Below are 14753 nucleotides of genomic sequence, written 5' to 3'. Positions count from 1 at the left end.
AGATAATGGTAATACCATCTACAGATGCCTGCGTGAGCCTATATGGATGCTTTACGCCGGCCACCACAAATGATGGGAGGCAAGGCAGCCAGGCAGATACTCAGAGCGCCCTCTGGCCTAATCCATATCCCTGAATGCAGCCCAGGGGAAAATTCTGGTGTTGCTTCTTGTGCCAGATGAATACCTGGTGCATGATACACTGCTCTCCTGTTCCTTCTTCTCTCTGTAGGAGCGCTAAGGAATTCATCGTTCTTACAGTTCTGCACACTCATCAGGTGAGTGAGCCTCTTTGCCATCTGCCCTTCCTCCTGATCAAGATGAGAGCATCCCATATTGGAAAGTGACAGTGATGCGAGGGCGGGTGGAGGGACATCCCAGAATCAACATGTTGTGAGCCAGAGATTTAGGAGTGACCTGAAAGCATACCTTCTGAACATCTTATCTACTTTCACATTCAAGGCTTGAATTCTGAAAGGTCACACAGTGCTATGTTCTGCCCTGTGCCTTGTGCTTTACCTCACTTAGGCCGCTCACTGCCCCCCTGTCCCAGACAGATTTTCTCCCTCTTTTTTGGCTGTGTCCCATCAAAATTTACCTGTCCAGTGTCCAACCCCCATGAAGTCCTTGCCGATGGTGGGTGCTAGCTAGCTAGCTTCATCCATTCATCCATCCACCTATCCATCCATCCATCCATCCATCCATCCATCCATCCATCCATCCCCGTATTTACTAAACGGCCTACAATGTATGAGACTCAGCACTGCATGTGGGGAATTTAATATGAAGTTGGTGGGAAAGTACAGTTGGACAAACAGGTTCATCTTTGTCGTGGCACAGTCACTAACTGGCTGTGTGACCTTGGGTGGGTCAGTTTCCTTTTCTGAACCTGTTTCCCCATCTACAGATTGAGGGGTTTAGACTAGAATAGTGTTTTCCAAACTCGACTGATCATAATAGTCACAGGAGTGCTTATTAAAAGTAAAAATCCCAAGCCCCTCTCCTCAAGAGTTGGATGTAGAAGGCCCAGTGTCCATTCCTAGGTTACATTCTTATAGTAATCTTAACTTAAATGCACAGACCCGGGTGTAAAACTCTTATATGCAAAACTCAGAACCTTTCTTCCACCTCCAGGCCTAGTTGTCCCTTCTCAGTCCCCCAACACTCCCCTGCCCTCCAGCACTGATGTTCCACCCCCATGGCCACAGGAGAGGTCACACCTGTTGGGGTGGGGAGCATGAAATCAGGAGAGCCTTCACAGAGGAAGCTGCATCTGATATGGACCTCTAGAGATTGGGGCAGGATTCCCCCGGAAGAGACAGAGGGAAAGAGTTTCCAGAGACAACGTTTCTGTGCAAAGACAGAGATGGTGCGCAGGCGCAGAGCATGGGCTCATGTGTTGGGGACAGAGTTCAAATCAAGCTCTGGCTCTAACTGCCTCTCCCCATGGCCCCCAGCCATCTTCTGTGTCAGTGTGAACTTCACACACACACATTTATGCATGCATGTTCATATTCTCTTTCTCTCTCCCGTGCCCCATATATGCTCCCTGGCAAATAGGCCTTTCTCAATTGCCTTTCTCAATTGCAATTCTCCTGTATCTCTGGGCAGACATGTTCCACCCCTCAGTGGATGTAACTGGTAGAACCCTTCCTCCCTACCTTACTGCACAGGTACAATTGCCTAGTGGGCAGTGGGCAGTCATTCCCCACTCCCCAGTCTCCTGTCATGAAATGGCTACCAGTTCTCCCCAAAAACTATGCTTGTTGTGTTTTATCTCTCTGGTTAGGGACTCATTGTGGGTTACTTTGTTAGTCTGATCTCCTCAAATGCCATCTCCTTATAGAAGCCTTCCTTGACTACCCTTTTTAAGGTAGCATTGACCTGTGACTATCTGCTGATACTGCATAATTTTTTTCATCAGTACTAAAATATTATATTTTTAACTCTTTATTTGGGAATAATTATAGATTCACAGGAAGTCATGAAGCCAGTACAGACATCCCTGTGTACCTTTGACCCTATTTCTCCCAAGGGTTGCATCTTACATAACTAAAGTACCATATCAAAACCGGGACATTGACACCAATACAACGTGTGTGTATGGTTCAGTGTCAGTCTGTCTGTTGGTTCATGTATCCACCAGCACAGTCAAGATACTGGACATTCCTATCACTAAAAGGACCCCTCACATTGCCCTTTTACAGCCAAACTCACCCCCCCCACCAACCCCAATCCCCGTCAACCACTAATCTGTTCTCCATGTCTGTAATTATATCATTTCAAAAATACTATATAGGGGTGCCTGGGTGGCTCAGTCGGTTTAGCGTCTGGCTCTTGATTTCAACTAAGGTCATGATCTCACAGTCATAAGATCAAGTCTCGCGTCAGGCTCTGCACTGGGTGTGGAGCCTGCTTAAGATCCTCTTTCTCTCTCTCTCTCTCTCTCTCTCTCTCTCTCTCTGCCTCTCTGCCCCTCTGCCCCTCTGCCCCTCTCCCCCACTCACACTCTCCTCTCTAAAATAAAATGAAAATTAAAAATATTATATAAGTGGGATAATATAGTATGTAATCATTGGGATTGGCTTTTTTAACTCAGCACAATGCCCTTGAGATTCATCCAAATTGTTGCCAGTGTCAGTAGTGTGTTCCTTTTTATTGCTGAGTAGTAGTCCATGGTGTGGATGTCCCACAGATTGTTTAGTCCTCCATCCAATGAAGGACATCTGGGCTATTTCCAGTTTGCAGCTAATACTAATAAAGCTGCTATAAACATCCGTGTACAGGTTTTTTTGTGAGCATAAGTTTTTATTTCTCTGGGATAGATGCCCAAAAGTGTGACTGCTGGGTTGATACATTAAGTGTATGTTTGTTAGTAAGCTGCCAAAGTATTTTCTGGAGTGGCTGTACCAGTTTACATTCCCATTAAATATCATATATATACATACATACATATATATGTATGTATATATATGTATGAGATATATATCTTGTTAGAATGTCTGCTCCTCAAGGATAGGGACTGTGTTTTGTTCACTGCCATATCCCCCAGCACCCGGAACCTGCCAAAGAAGGAATAAGGGAAACCCAGCTTCCAGCCATCACAGCAGCCTAAACTAAACTCAAGTGTCCAACCTTTGGTGCCGAATGAAGAGCCTAACACTCCCTCCACCTCTGTTCCATCTCTCATCCCAGTGCTCCTAACACCCCTTTGCCCTCTAGATCTCATGTCCCCACTGTCCTATCCCATGGCCTCTTTGCTATGACCAGGCTGCTTTCCTTCTCCTCCTGGGACATATCTTAGTTCTTACTACCCTGCAGGCTTCTGTCCTCGTACTAGTCTGCACCTCTTCTAGTACATGTCTGTTTCCTTTAAGACCTGGCTTGAGACCTTTCCAAACACCTTTGCCTTACTAACCTCAATAAGAGTCTCATTTGTTCATCCATTCAGCAAGCATTTATTGAATGTCTACTGTTCCAGGTGCTCTTCTAAACTGGGAACATAGCAGTACATGGGAGAAACGTGGTTCCTACCCTCATAGAGCTTACACTCTAGTATTGGCCTCGTGCTTTCTAAACCCTTGGAGCAGAGACATGAGCACGTACACACAGGGGTGATAGTCAAAACAATTAACCTGTACAGTAGGAGCCATTCGATCAGAATGTAAGCCAGCCAGAGTCTTGGAGACCTTCTACTGTGCCAGGCATTAACTGTTCAGTTGACCATTTGTAAAGAGGTCCCAGGGGAGAGGTCAGGTGGCACCCAGGAAGCTTAGGGCAGTGGCTACTTACCAATCAGTGTGAAAGAAACCCTGAATATTTTACAACAGGTATGGCCATACCAGTGTATCCCAACTGAAGGTCAGCCTTACGTATGTGTACAATCAACCCTCATTATTTGCAGATTCTGTATCTGCAAATTCACCTACTCCTTCTAATGTATTTGTAACCCTAGAATCAATACCCACGGTGCTTTCCTGGTCATTTGCAGACGTGTGAAGAACATGAAAACATTTGAGTCTCCCAATGTACACATTTCCAGTTGAGGTCAAATAAGGCAACGCACTGCCATCTTGTTTCAGCTGTCACACAGAGGTATCCAGAATATAGAGATGGCAGGGATCAGTGCAGTGTAGTGCAAGAAGCTCAGTCTGTAGAACAGTTGGATGGGATTTGAATCCTAACTCTGGCACCTGTTAGTGGAGCGGCCTCAGGCAAGTCACTTAACACTTCAGAACCTCATTTTCTCCTAGTGAAATAAAGAAAATAGAAGCTACCAGGATGAGTTGTTTTTAGAATTATAAATCATAATCTATGTGAGGTACACACACACACACACACACACACACACACACACACACACATGCATATTTCCCCTAAGGAGCAACTGTTCAGTATTCATTAGTTCAGTGTTCGAGGTGAGTTTATAAGACGTAACTACCATGAGTCACAAAAATGGACTGAGAAAGAGAATCTTTTCTCTCAAGTTATAATGAAAGTTTATTGACAACTCCCAGCATATGTTCAGCGTGGTAGCCCTGCATCACAGAACATAGTACTGAGTCCACAGTACTCAACGTCTTATGGTTGCATGGAGACTGCCGCCTCTTACCAAACTCTCATCTTGTTCAAGCTTGATTCCCACTTCTTCTAGGAGACGGTTTCCCAGTAGGTCCAGCATGTGGCCCAGGAATCTTTATACCTCTAAGGCTCCTTCCAACTTATACATTCCTTGGCTGATGAGGGTGGTTCTTGACCCTGGCTATACATTAGAACCACCTGAGAGGCTCTTAAAACTATTGATGCTCAGCTTGTAGCTCTTACCAATTGAATTAGAAGCTTTGGGGATGGGACCCAGGTTTTTGTCTTTTGAAAAGGCTTCTGAAATGATTCTTATGTAGCCAAGGTACATATCAAGAACTACTGATGTAATATGAACTCTTTCAGATGACATTTTTCTTTTAATGAAGTGACTTTTATGATGGCAGACCATGGGGGTATTTGAGGGGAGTGGTCACAGCAGTCCATTCCCAGGGCCCCTCAAACCATACTGCATTAGATAGCCACTTATTAAGCCTATATGTATTTAAGGGTGTTCCTTAATCTTCAAGTGACCAACTATCCCCATGATTGACTAAATATGTATTAATTTTGGTACCCTTAGACCTTGGCACATGGTGTGTCCTCAATAAATATTTTAAAAGTACTTTGTTGTGACCTAGATAAAGAAAGTAGACAGTCCCTTCAAATGAAACTCTAGTGTTATCGTACTGAAGACTTCCCTGTACCCAACAAGCCAGGATCCCGTTTCTTGGGGCCACATGCCCAGAAAAAAAGGCCAAAATAATGGGCACCTACTGCAGAAGAACTGGTTTTCCACAGAGCTTCTTGAGGTATAATGCTTAGCAGATGGTAGGTCCTCAAACCATATTTGCTAAAATTGATGAACTAATTCATTATGAACCTTAGCAGTCAACTACTAGCTCTTATTCTATGCCTACTCTATGCTTGGTGCTAGGAGTAGACATAGTAACATAAAATGCCATCTCTTCTTTTACAACCTGGCTGAGGAGGTGAACGCTGGCAGTATGGATTACCAAGGAGTACTATAGGAAATCCAGGGAGGGGACTGGAGGAATCGGGGAAGAATTCAAGACCAAGGCATAATTTGAGCTGGGCTTTAGAGATGGCATTTAGCTAAGCAGGGGGGATGCTAAAGGGCAGGCAAAAGTGGGAAACAGCACAATGTGCCCAGGGAACTGGGGGCAGAACCACCTGACGAGGCCATCAATGGGGAATAAGGGTCATGTGTGGCTTGCAGGGGGCTTTGGAAGCCAGAGAAAGGCCATGTTCACCTCCAGGCACCAAGTGCAGGAAGGAAGACCCTGGGTCCCTTATCAGTAGTCAAGTGAAACCAGTATGGCCTGGGGCGCCTGGGTGGCGCAGTCGGTTAAGCGTCCGACTTCAGCCAGGTCACGATCTCGCGGTCCGTGAGTTCGAGCCCCGCGTCAGGCTCTGGGCTGATGGCTCGGAGCCTGGAGCCTGTTTCCGATTCTGTGTCTCCCTCTCTCTCTGCCCCTCCACCGTTCATGCTCTGTCTCTTTCTGTCCCAAAAATAAATAAAAACGTGGAAAAAAAATTAAAAAAAAAAAAAAAGAAACCAGTATGGCCCTCCATTGTCCCAGACTCCCACAGTGCTATGGGAAGTGCTTCTAAGTAGGCTCAGGTGAAAGGAGCCAATGAGCCAGCAGAAAGGAGAATCGGGAGGCTGTCAGACCTTCGGGAACCTCTCAAAATCAAAGTAGGGCCCTATCGTACACCAAGATGTTGGGCCATATACCTGACTTTGAACACAACCCTGAAATCTGTATTAATAGAGCCACCAAATTAAAACATAGTCAAAGTGTCACCAGCTGCTGAATGAAGTCCTGGGGGAGAGGCAGACTCTCTCCTCTATTGCTTATTCCACCGAGCTGCTGGCTCCATATTTGCTTCGAGGGGCTTCACAGTGGCCCCGGAGGTGCTTAGTAATTCCAGTCCCATGTTTCAAGCCAAAATTCATTTTAACCAGCAAGGGTGCCTGTTGCAAAATGAGACTCCCAACTGCTTGAAGGAAAAATGGGATCAGTGAAGAGCTCAGATGTCCCAGCTTTAAGGTACTCAATTAATCTATGCTTAATGGGTTAGGACATTTTCAACAATATAAATTCTGTGCCTTATGTTCCTAGAGATTCCGACTTTTTAAGTCTGGTGTGGGCCTAGAAATCTGTGGTTTAGCAAGCACTCCCCAGTGATTCTTATCATCAGGAAAGTTTTAGAAACAGTGGGTGAGTGCATGCTAATGAGTTAGCGCAGGAGTCAGCAAACTTTCTGTAAAGGGCTGTATAGTAAATATTGTAACTTTGTAGACCATACATGATAGTTGCAAAAGCAACCACAGACAGTAATACATAAGTGAAGATCACAGCTGTATTCCAATAAAGTTTTATTTACAAAAACAGGTGGTGGGCAGGATTTGGCCCATGCAGGCTGTAGTCTGCTGACCCCTGAATTATGTTCATTACTCCTCCCTGGTACCACATTGGCATTTTGATCAGGGCCTTCCCAATTCTCAATATTTTCTTAAGTTTTTATTTATTTATTTTGAGAGAGAGGGAGAGAGCCAGCAGGGGAGGGACAGAGAGGGAGAGAGAATCCCAAGCAGGCTCCACACTGTCAGCACAGAGCCCAATGTGGGGCTCATACTCACAAACCATGAGATCATGACCTGGGCCGAAATCAAGAGTTGGACGCCCAACCAACTGAGCCACCTAGGCACCCCCCTAACTCTTAATATTTAAATTCAAAGGAGTGACCCTAGCATTAAGAGCTTCAGTCCCCGTAGCTGAGCTTCGAAGATGCTTTGGAGCAGGGAGACCTTTGAGAGCACCTGCAAGGTGTATCACACTGCAAGGCAGACATCACCTGTGTTGAAGCATAAGGCTAGCTATGACTCCGTGACGTGTAGCAGAGCCCAGCTGGCAATGAGTGAGTCACCATCAGTGATCAAGGCTGAAGACTGAGAATAGAATGGATTCTTAGAGACTGACAGGACAAGGGTCAATAAGGAATGAGGCACGAACAAGCTGAAAATAGCTCTACCACGGACACCGGAAATGATTATAATCCCTGAAAATAATGGGCCATTCCACTTCCTCTTTCATGATTTTGCTCCTATAAATATATAAGTCTTTTGTTTATAGTGGTATCTGTAGGACAGGATCCAATCTGGGACTTTTGGTAAGGACCTCAAGGAGTCATTCCCTCACCATAGGTGAAGACACAGAAGGGTACCAGTTGCGGTTCTTCATATGCTCAAAGGTCAAACCAGAGCCACTGGATGAAAGATCCTGCAGTCGCTCTGGAAAACAGTGTGGAGGTTTCTCAAAAAACTAAAAATAGAACTACCCTATGACCCAGCAATAGCACTACTAGGAGTTTACCCCAGGGATACAGGAGTGCTGATGCATAGGAGCACGTGTACCCCAATGTTTAGAGCAGCACTTTCAACAATAGCCAAATTATGGAAAGAGCCTAAATGTCCATCAGCTGATGAATGGTTAAAGAAATTGTGGTTTATAAATACAGTGGAATACTATTTGGCAACGAGAAAGAATGAAATCATGCCATTTGCAGCAATGTGGATGGAACTGGAAGGTATGCTGAGTGAAATAAGTCAGAGAAGGACAGCTATCATATGTTTTCACTTGTATGTGGATCTTGACAAACATAACAGAAGACCATGGGGGAAGGGAAGGGGAAAAAAATGGTGGGGGTGGAGGAGAGGGGAAAATGGGTGAATGGCATTGAGGAAGGCACTTGTTGGGCTGGGTGTGGTATGTAAGCCAATTTGACAATAAATTATATTCATTAAAAAAAGGAAAGGATACCCAGCTTCAGCTGGCTGTGGGGAATAATCGTCAACCCAAGACTCAGGAAATCTGGGTTCTAGTTTCAGCTCTACTACCAAATTATTTTGGTACTTGCAGTAAACCATATCCTCTTCCCAGGACTCCGCTTCACGTGTGAAAATGAAGGGTGGATCACATGGCCCATTCAGGCCTCTGGAGATGCCTCGTTCCACACTGCACAAAGGCATGCCCTCACAGATGATTATAGAGAAAGGAGGACGTGACTGTCGGGTAGAAACAAAGATTTCACCTGCCTCCCGTCTGTGGCACCTCAGGTGGAAATTTGGACTGCTGTGGAGTCTCCCTGAACATAGCCACAGATCTTTCTTTCTTGCCCCTTCTCTTTTGCTCCTGCTGCAGCCTGCAGCCCCTGCCCAGGATTTAAGCACTAAGCTATGCAACACACAAAGGCATTTCTTGACTCCCATGAACAATCAATACTGTAATCACCCTCTGCAACGATCTCCAGCCCTGGATTTTGTTGTGCTATATCATCTGCTGCCAACAAACTATCTCTATGCCTCAGGACGGGAAGCCTAAGGTTCCTTTAGCTCAGTGGTTCGTGCAACCTTAGCTGCATTTTGAAATCATTGGAAATTAAAAAAAAAGTTACCAATACCTGGACCTCATCCCCAGGAATTTGATGTCATTGGTCTAGGGTGGGGCCCGGGCATTAGGGGTTTTTAAAGCCATTCCACTATTTCTGCCACACAGCCAGGACCAAGACCCACTGCCTGAGGTCCTACTGGACTTGGGTTGAACAGGTGGCTTTCTGCAAACTGCCCTCTGTGGGGGATGAGATTGCTGGCTCAGGACGAGAACACAGCTGAGACCAGGGCCCAAGACCTGATGAGGACATTTGTTTCTGGTGTGTCTTTATCTTAGGGTCCGGCCCTCCTGTGGCTGCTCTGGTAAATGAAATTCAAATGCAGTGTAAATGGCAGAAAATAGCTTCATGTATTGCCTTACCAGCTGGCAGGGCCCTTCAGGGCCTTAATTCAAAGGGATTCTTGATTGTGGGATGCACAGGCTCCATGACCAAGCTGGTAGGGGAGGTGGTTTGAAGGAGCCCCAAACCTGATTCCCACCGTGGTCTTCCTCATCTTAGTAAGTGGCAACTCCATTCTTCTAGTTGATTCTTCTCTTTTTTCTCACCTCCCACATCCAATCCGTCAACATATCATCTTGGTTCTATCTTCAGAATCTATCCAAAATTGACTCACTTTTCATAAGCTCCATTATTACTACCCTAGCCCTAGCCTCCATCCCATTTTAGCTGTATTATTACAGGACACTCTGAACTAGTCTCACTACTTTGGGTGTAACCCTCCAGTGGAGTGAAATCCAAAGTTCTCGCCATGGCTGACCAGGCCCTACATTGACCCAATGCTCAACTGCCTCTCTGAGCATACCCCTCCACCTCCACCCCGATCATTCTGCTCCGGCCACACTGGGCTCCCTTGCTGTTCCTCATGCACCCCAATCCCACCTCTGAGCCTGTAATATTCTTTCTGCCCAGGAGGCTTTTTCTCCACATATCCTTATGGCTGGCTCTTTTTCTCCACATATTCTCATGGCTGGCTCTCCCTCACTTGCTTCGGGTCTCTGCTTCAACATCACCTCCTGTGCGAGGTCTTCCCTGCACATCCTGACTAAAATAACACCCCCATCACTCCTACCATCACTCATACAGTCTCTTGTATAGTCCCTCACCCTGCTTGATTTTTCCTCACAGTCCTTATTTGCTACCTAAAAGATATTTGTTTATTGTCAGTCTGTTCCTACTTATATGGCCTTTGAGGCCAGGGAGCTTTGTGTTGTTAACTGCTGAACCCCTCATCACCTGGAACAGTGCCTGGCACATAGTCGGTCCTCCCTAAACTTGTCACATGAATGATTAAAGGCTCCCGAAGACATGAGGGTTCCCCTCATCTAGACTCTTGCATTTCCTTGAATCATTTTCTATAATCTCCTTCCTAGGGGCAGGGCATATCTGGGAGATGAATAAGGTCATTTCTGTAAATCCTTCAAGATGCTTGTATTCAGATGTAATAAAAACCACCATTTAGGTATATCTCACATTAAGCAAACCAAACATATAATAATTCAGTGGATGTTATTGCTAAAGGATTTTGGCAAACTCCACCAGGCCCAGAGTGTTAATAATGGGATTCAGTCTACCCAAATTCAATTCATGCCCAGCTTTTTCAGAACACACCAATCATAGAAGGAAGCACTTAGCACATCGCCTTGCACCTAGTAGGGAATCAATACGTATTTATTGACTTATTGATCAGTAAGGCAAAGCATGCCCGTACTGAGACATCTTAACTCCAGTGTGGCAAAGGTCAGGTTTTTCCCAGGGATAGAGAACTCATCAGCCCTCTGTTCTTTTTCCAGTCCCCCAAATCTGCCTTCATCAGCGCTGCGAAGAAGGCCAGGCTGAGATCGAATCCTGTGAAGGTCCGATTTTCTGAGCAGGTGGCAGTTGGAGAAACAGATGCAGTAAGTGCAGCTTTTCAGCTCCCTGTCCTTGGCCCTTGGCTAGAATCAGCCTGACCACGGAGGTCTGGCTTTGGAGCAGGTGCTTGAGAGTGGGCAGCATTACAAAAGGGCTGGAGGGGAGAGGGAGGACCACAGGGCTCCAGGCTGGTTGTAAGATAGGAGAACGCGGCATCCAGAAGAGCCCTGGGCACTGTGGGGCGAAGGAACCTGTATCACTTCACTCAGGCCCCTCATGGTGCTTAGAGAAATTGCTGTCCCTGGCACGATAGCATCCACTCAGAACAAGTGCTCCACAAACATCCTCGGGCTATTTTATAGAAGCAGGAAAGAGGTGGTGGTTTTCTGAAGATCTGGAGCAAGAGTGGCTGGTGTAATTGAGCTGTCTTCGCATTAAAGTAATCCTGCCACGGCACGTCTTGACTAGTGAAGCAGCCTACGGGAAATGATACAGACTCTCATTGTCACAAAGCTTTTTTTTTTTTTTTAAGATTTATTTATGTTTGAGAGAGAAAGCATGCAAGCACGGAAGGGCAGAGTGGGGGGGACAGAGATCTGATGCGGGCTCTGCGCTGACAGCAGCTGGCTGACACAAGATCATGCCCTGAGCTGAAGTCGGATGCTCAGCTGACTGAGCCACCCATGTGCCCCCCATCACAAAACTTTTATTAGGCACCTTCTGTGTTCCCAGTACCACATGGCATGGGAAATGAACACCTGCTCCCTGCCACTGGATACCACTGGGTAATGTTGGGGCAGGGCGGGGGACAAGTAGTTCAGATTGAGATACATAGAATCCCCCATTGGGTGGTATGGTTTCAAGGAACAGGTGATGCTTGACAGCCCATGCTATGTAGCTGCCCAACTGGGAGAGTCTTGGCCAGCCTGCAGTCTTTCTCACTGCTGTATGGGGTTTACATGAGCCGAGCTGTCTGCTCCAGATAAGCAAATGAGAAGAGGTGGATGGAGAGCAGAGAGATATGTGTTAAGCAGTCATGGATTATGGCCAGAGCCACCCAGGAGTCTGCAGAAATCGGTGATATCCAGGTGCGGGTGGAGAGAGCCAGAGCTAACAGGCATTTGTGTGCTTTTGCAAGCTTTTGCAGGCAGGCCTCTCAGGGGGCCTGTGGCATTTATGTACGGAGGCACAGCTACACTTGAGAAAAGCCAGCAGGCCCAGCCTGAGTGGGGAAATCAGTGGGGCACCAGGCACTTCTGTAGTTCTTTGAAGCAGTGCCACTCAGAAGATGGGACAGAGGACACAGGTGTCTTCCATGTCCTTTTCCCCAACACTCATCCCCAGACTCAGCCTAGGCCCTCTTCCATCCCTGTTCGAGGAAGGCTGAAAAGCCTGGGAGCCTACAGAGTCCCACTGGGTAAGCCGTCAAGTAATTGGAGGCTGGGCTCCATATCAGTCCTAGCAGAAGAGGTTAAAGAGAAGTGGGGGGTGGTGAGCAGAGAGACGAGGCAACAGTATCGAGTCCCTACAGATCACAATGAATAACACCCTTAGGTCCGAGCCACAAAGGAGACATTTGTGCCCTGAACCCTTGAAAACCCAGAGCCAATGCAAATTGGATTTAGAAAGCACAGACTATCCCATCTCAGCATTACAGAGTAATCAATCAAGACCTGGCTACCCAATGAAAACCTCCCTACCACCTCCCCCTTTTTACTCCCATCTCTTCCTCTCCCTTCCACTCTCCCCTCCCCACTCTCCCCTTGCTCCACTATGACCCCCCTCTCCATAAGTCTCAGCTATCCACAGGTAGGATCAAGCCCCCACTCCAGACCAACCTGAAAGCAAAGGCCCTGGAGTAGCTAGGACCCGCCCAGGGTTACTTCTGTCGCTCCTGGACTGACCACCAGGCACAGTTTGGGGCTCTTGTCTGAGAGAGAGAGAGAGAGAGAGAGAGAGAGAGAGAGAGAGAGACATCAATCTTCCCACTCTGCTGTACTCAGGAAATTACCTGATGTCACAACAACCCCTACCTCCCACACCACCAGTATGGACCCTAGCAGCCTCACCATTGGTTGAGACCTAGGGAACTCCAGGCCCAGGTGACTCTGGGCTGTCCTATCATCCCTTTGCCTTGGTGTTCCAGGGCTTTAGTAAGCAGCCAGAGCAAAAATAAATCCCGTGGGCGTTCCTTGCCAACTCTATTTTTAAGCAAAATCAATTAAGTAATTATCTGAGTCCAACCCCAGTGTGCTAAATAAAACCTGCCACTGCCAACTGTCATCAGCCTGGGGATCCAGGGCCTCAGGGCTTGGTAGGAGCAAGGCATCTCAGGATCAGTGAGAGAACCAGGGAGTCATACTTTCCCAACTTTATACCCCATCACTTCCTACCACGATTTGACTCCTGGCTCCCCACCACCACCAATCATACCCTGACCCAGGAGGGCTTGCTTGCTCATTTTTCCATGCTGTCCATGACGGTCCCTAGGTCTGGACTGTCCCTCTGCTAGCCTCTCTTAATAGTCTACACCTACCATCTCCTTTGAAATCAAAATCTAAGTCACCTCACCTAGGAAACCTTAACTATCTTATACCTGTTGGTTTGTTTTCGGTTTTACAATTGTTCTCTAGTGGATTCGTGTGGGTGTTCACAAGAGTGTAAGACCAGACCCAGCCCTCTATTTCTGTCTGGGCCTCATGGGGCTTAGCATAGTGCTGGGCATATACTAGAGGCTCAATGAATGCCCACTGAATTAAGGAATCTAGCCATCTTATGCAGCTTTTCAGTTCCTGTAGAACTGGTGATGGCCCCGGGAAATGGTTGGGTTCTCCTGATGATTCTAATCATTCAAGTAAGCACATATTAAGCACCTGTTACTCATATATTCAGCAGCCATTCATTGAGCACCAACTGTATGCCAGGAACTCTGCTCAATGTCAGAATTACAAAGATTGAATAGGACATGGATGTGCTCTAAGTTCACTGTTTGTGAGAGACCAACATTCTTCAAAAATATGCTAAGAACATTGAGAGAAGTATGTATACATTGCTGTAGGAACACGTGGGAATACCAGGTCCAAGCACCTGAAGAGTTGGGACAAGACTTTACAGAATTTGTATTTAAGCCAGGTTTTGAAGGATGAGTAGGAGTTTGCCAAGGAGGGAAAGAGAAAGGCAGAGAGAACAGTCTTTATTTAACAAATATTGAGGGGCGCCTGAGTGGCTCAGTTGGTTAAGCTTCTGACTTAGGCTCAGGTCACGATATCACAGTTCATGGGTTCGAGCCCTGCATCAGGCTCTGCGCTGGCAGCTCGGAGCCTGCTTGGGATTCTTTCTCTCTATACCTCTCTCTCTGCCCTTCTGCTGCTCACGCACACTCTCCATCTCAAAATAAATAAACTTTAAAAATAAACAAAAAAAACCACCACAAATATTTATTTACCTTTTAGCACTCTACAAATAAACACCCGGGCCAAGAATACTTTTGCTAAGAAGATATCAGCTGTTCAGAAATGGGCTTTGGGGCACCTGGTGGGTCAGTTGCTTGAGCATCTGACTTTGGTTCAGGTCATGATCCATGGTTCATGAGTTCAAGCCCCACATTGGGTTCACTGCTGTCAGTCTGTCAGCACAGAGCCCACTTCGGATCCTGTGTCCCCTTCTCTCTGCCCCTCTCCCACTTGCACTGCCCCCAAAATAAATAAACATTTAAAACAAAGCGGCTTTACCAGAGGTTCTCAATCAAGGTCAATACTGCCCACTCTCAGAGAGCTTTTGGAAATGTCTAAGGATGTTTTGGGTTATCCTGATGATTTGGCATGCTATTGGCATTTAGTGTCTCA

The 14753-nt window shown here is 46.5% G+C and overlaps 1 protein-coding gene across 6 annotated transcripts in view; it reads left to right on the top strand.

Moving 5' to 3' along the window:
- Window positions 1–14753, top strand: part of FRMPD3 (FERM and PDZ domain containing 3) — a 79417-nt gene that overhangs the window by 24656 nt on the left and 40008 nt on the right. For 4 of the 6 annotated variants that reach the window (XM_040468490.1, XM_040468496.1, XM_040468491.1 and 1 more), the window contains 2 exons: window positions 230–275; window positions 10848–10952. In XM_040468490.1, the coding sequence (XP_040324424.1) occupies window positions 230–275; window positions 10848–10952 (151 nt within the window). The remainder of the gene's footprint in view (window positions 1–229; window positions 276–10847; window positions 10953–14753) is intronic. The other 2 variants (XM_040468493.1, XM_040468494.1) reach the window with 1 other exon arrangement.

Source organism: Herpailurus yagouaroundi, unplaced genomic scaffold (genome assembly GCF_014898765.1).
Source record: "Herpailurus yagouaroundi ecotype Mexico unplaced genomic scaffold, PumYag 67700, whole genome shotgun sequence".
Lineage (NCBI taxonomy): Eukaryota > Metazoa > Chordata > Mammalia > Carnivora > Felidae > Herpailurus > Herpailurus yagouaroundi.
Note: the sequence above shows the minus strand (reverse complement) of the source record. Positions and strands in the feature narration are given on the sequence as shown.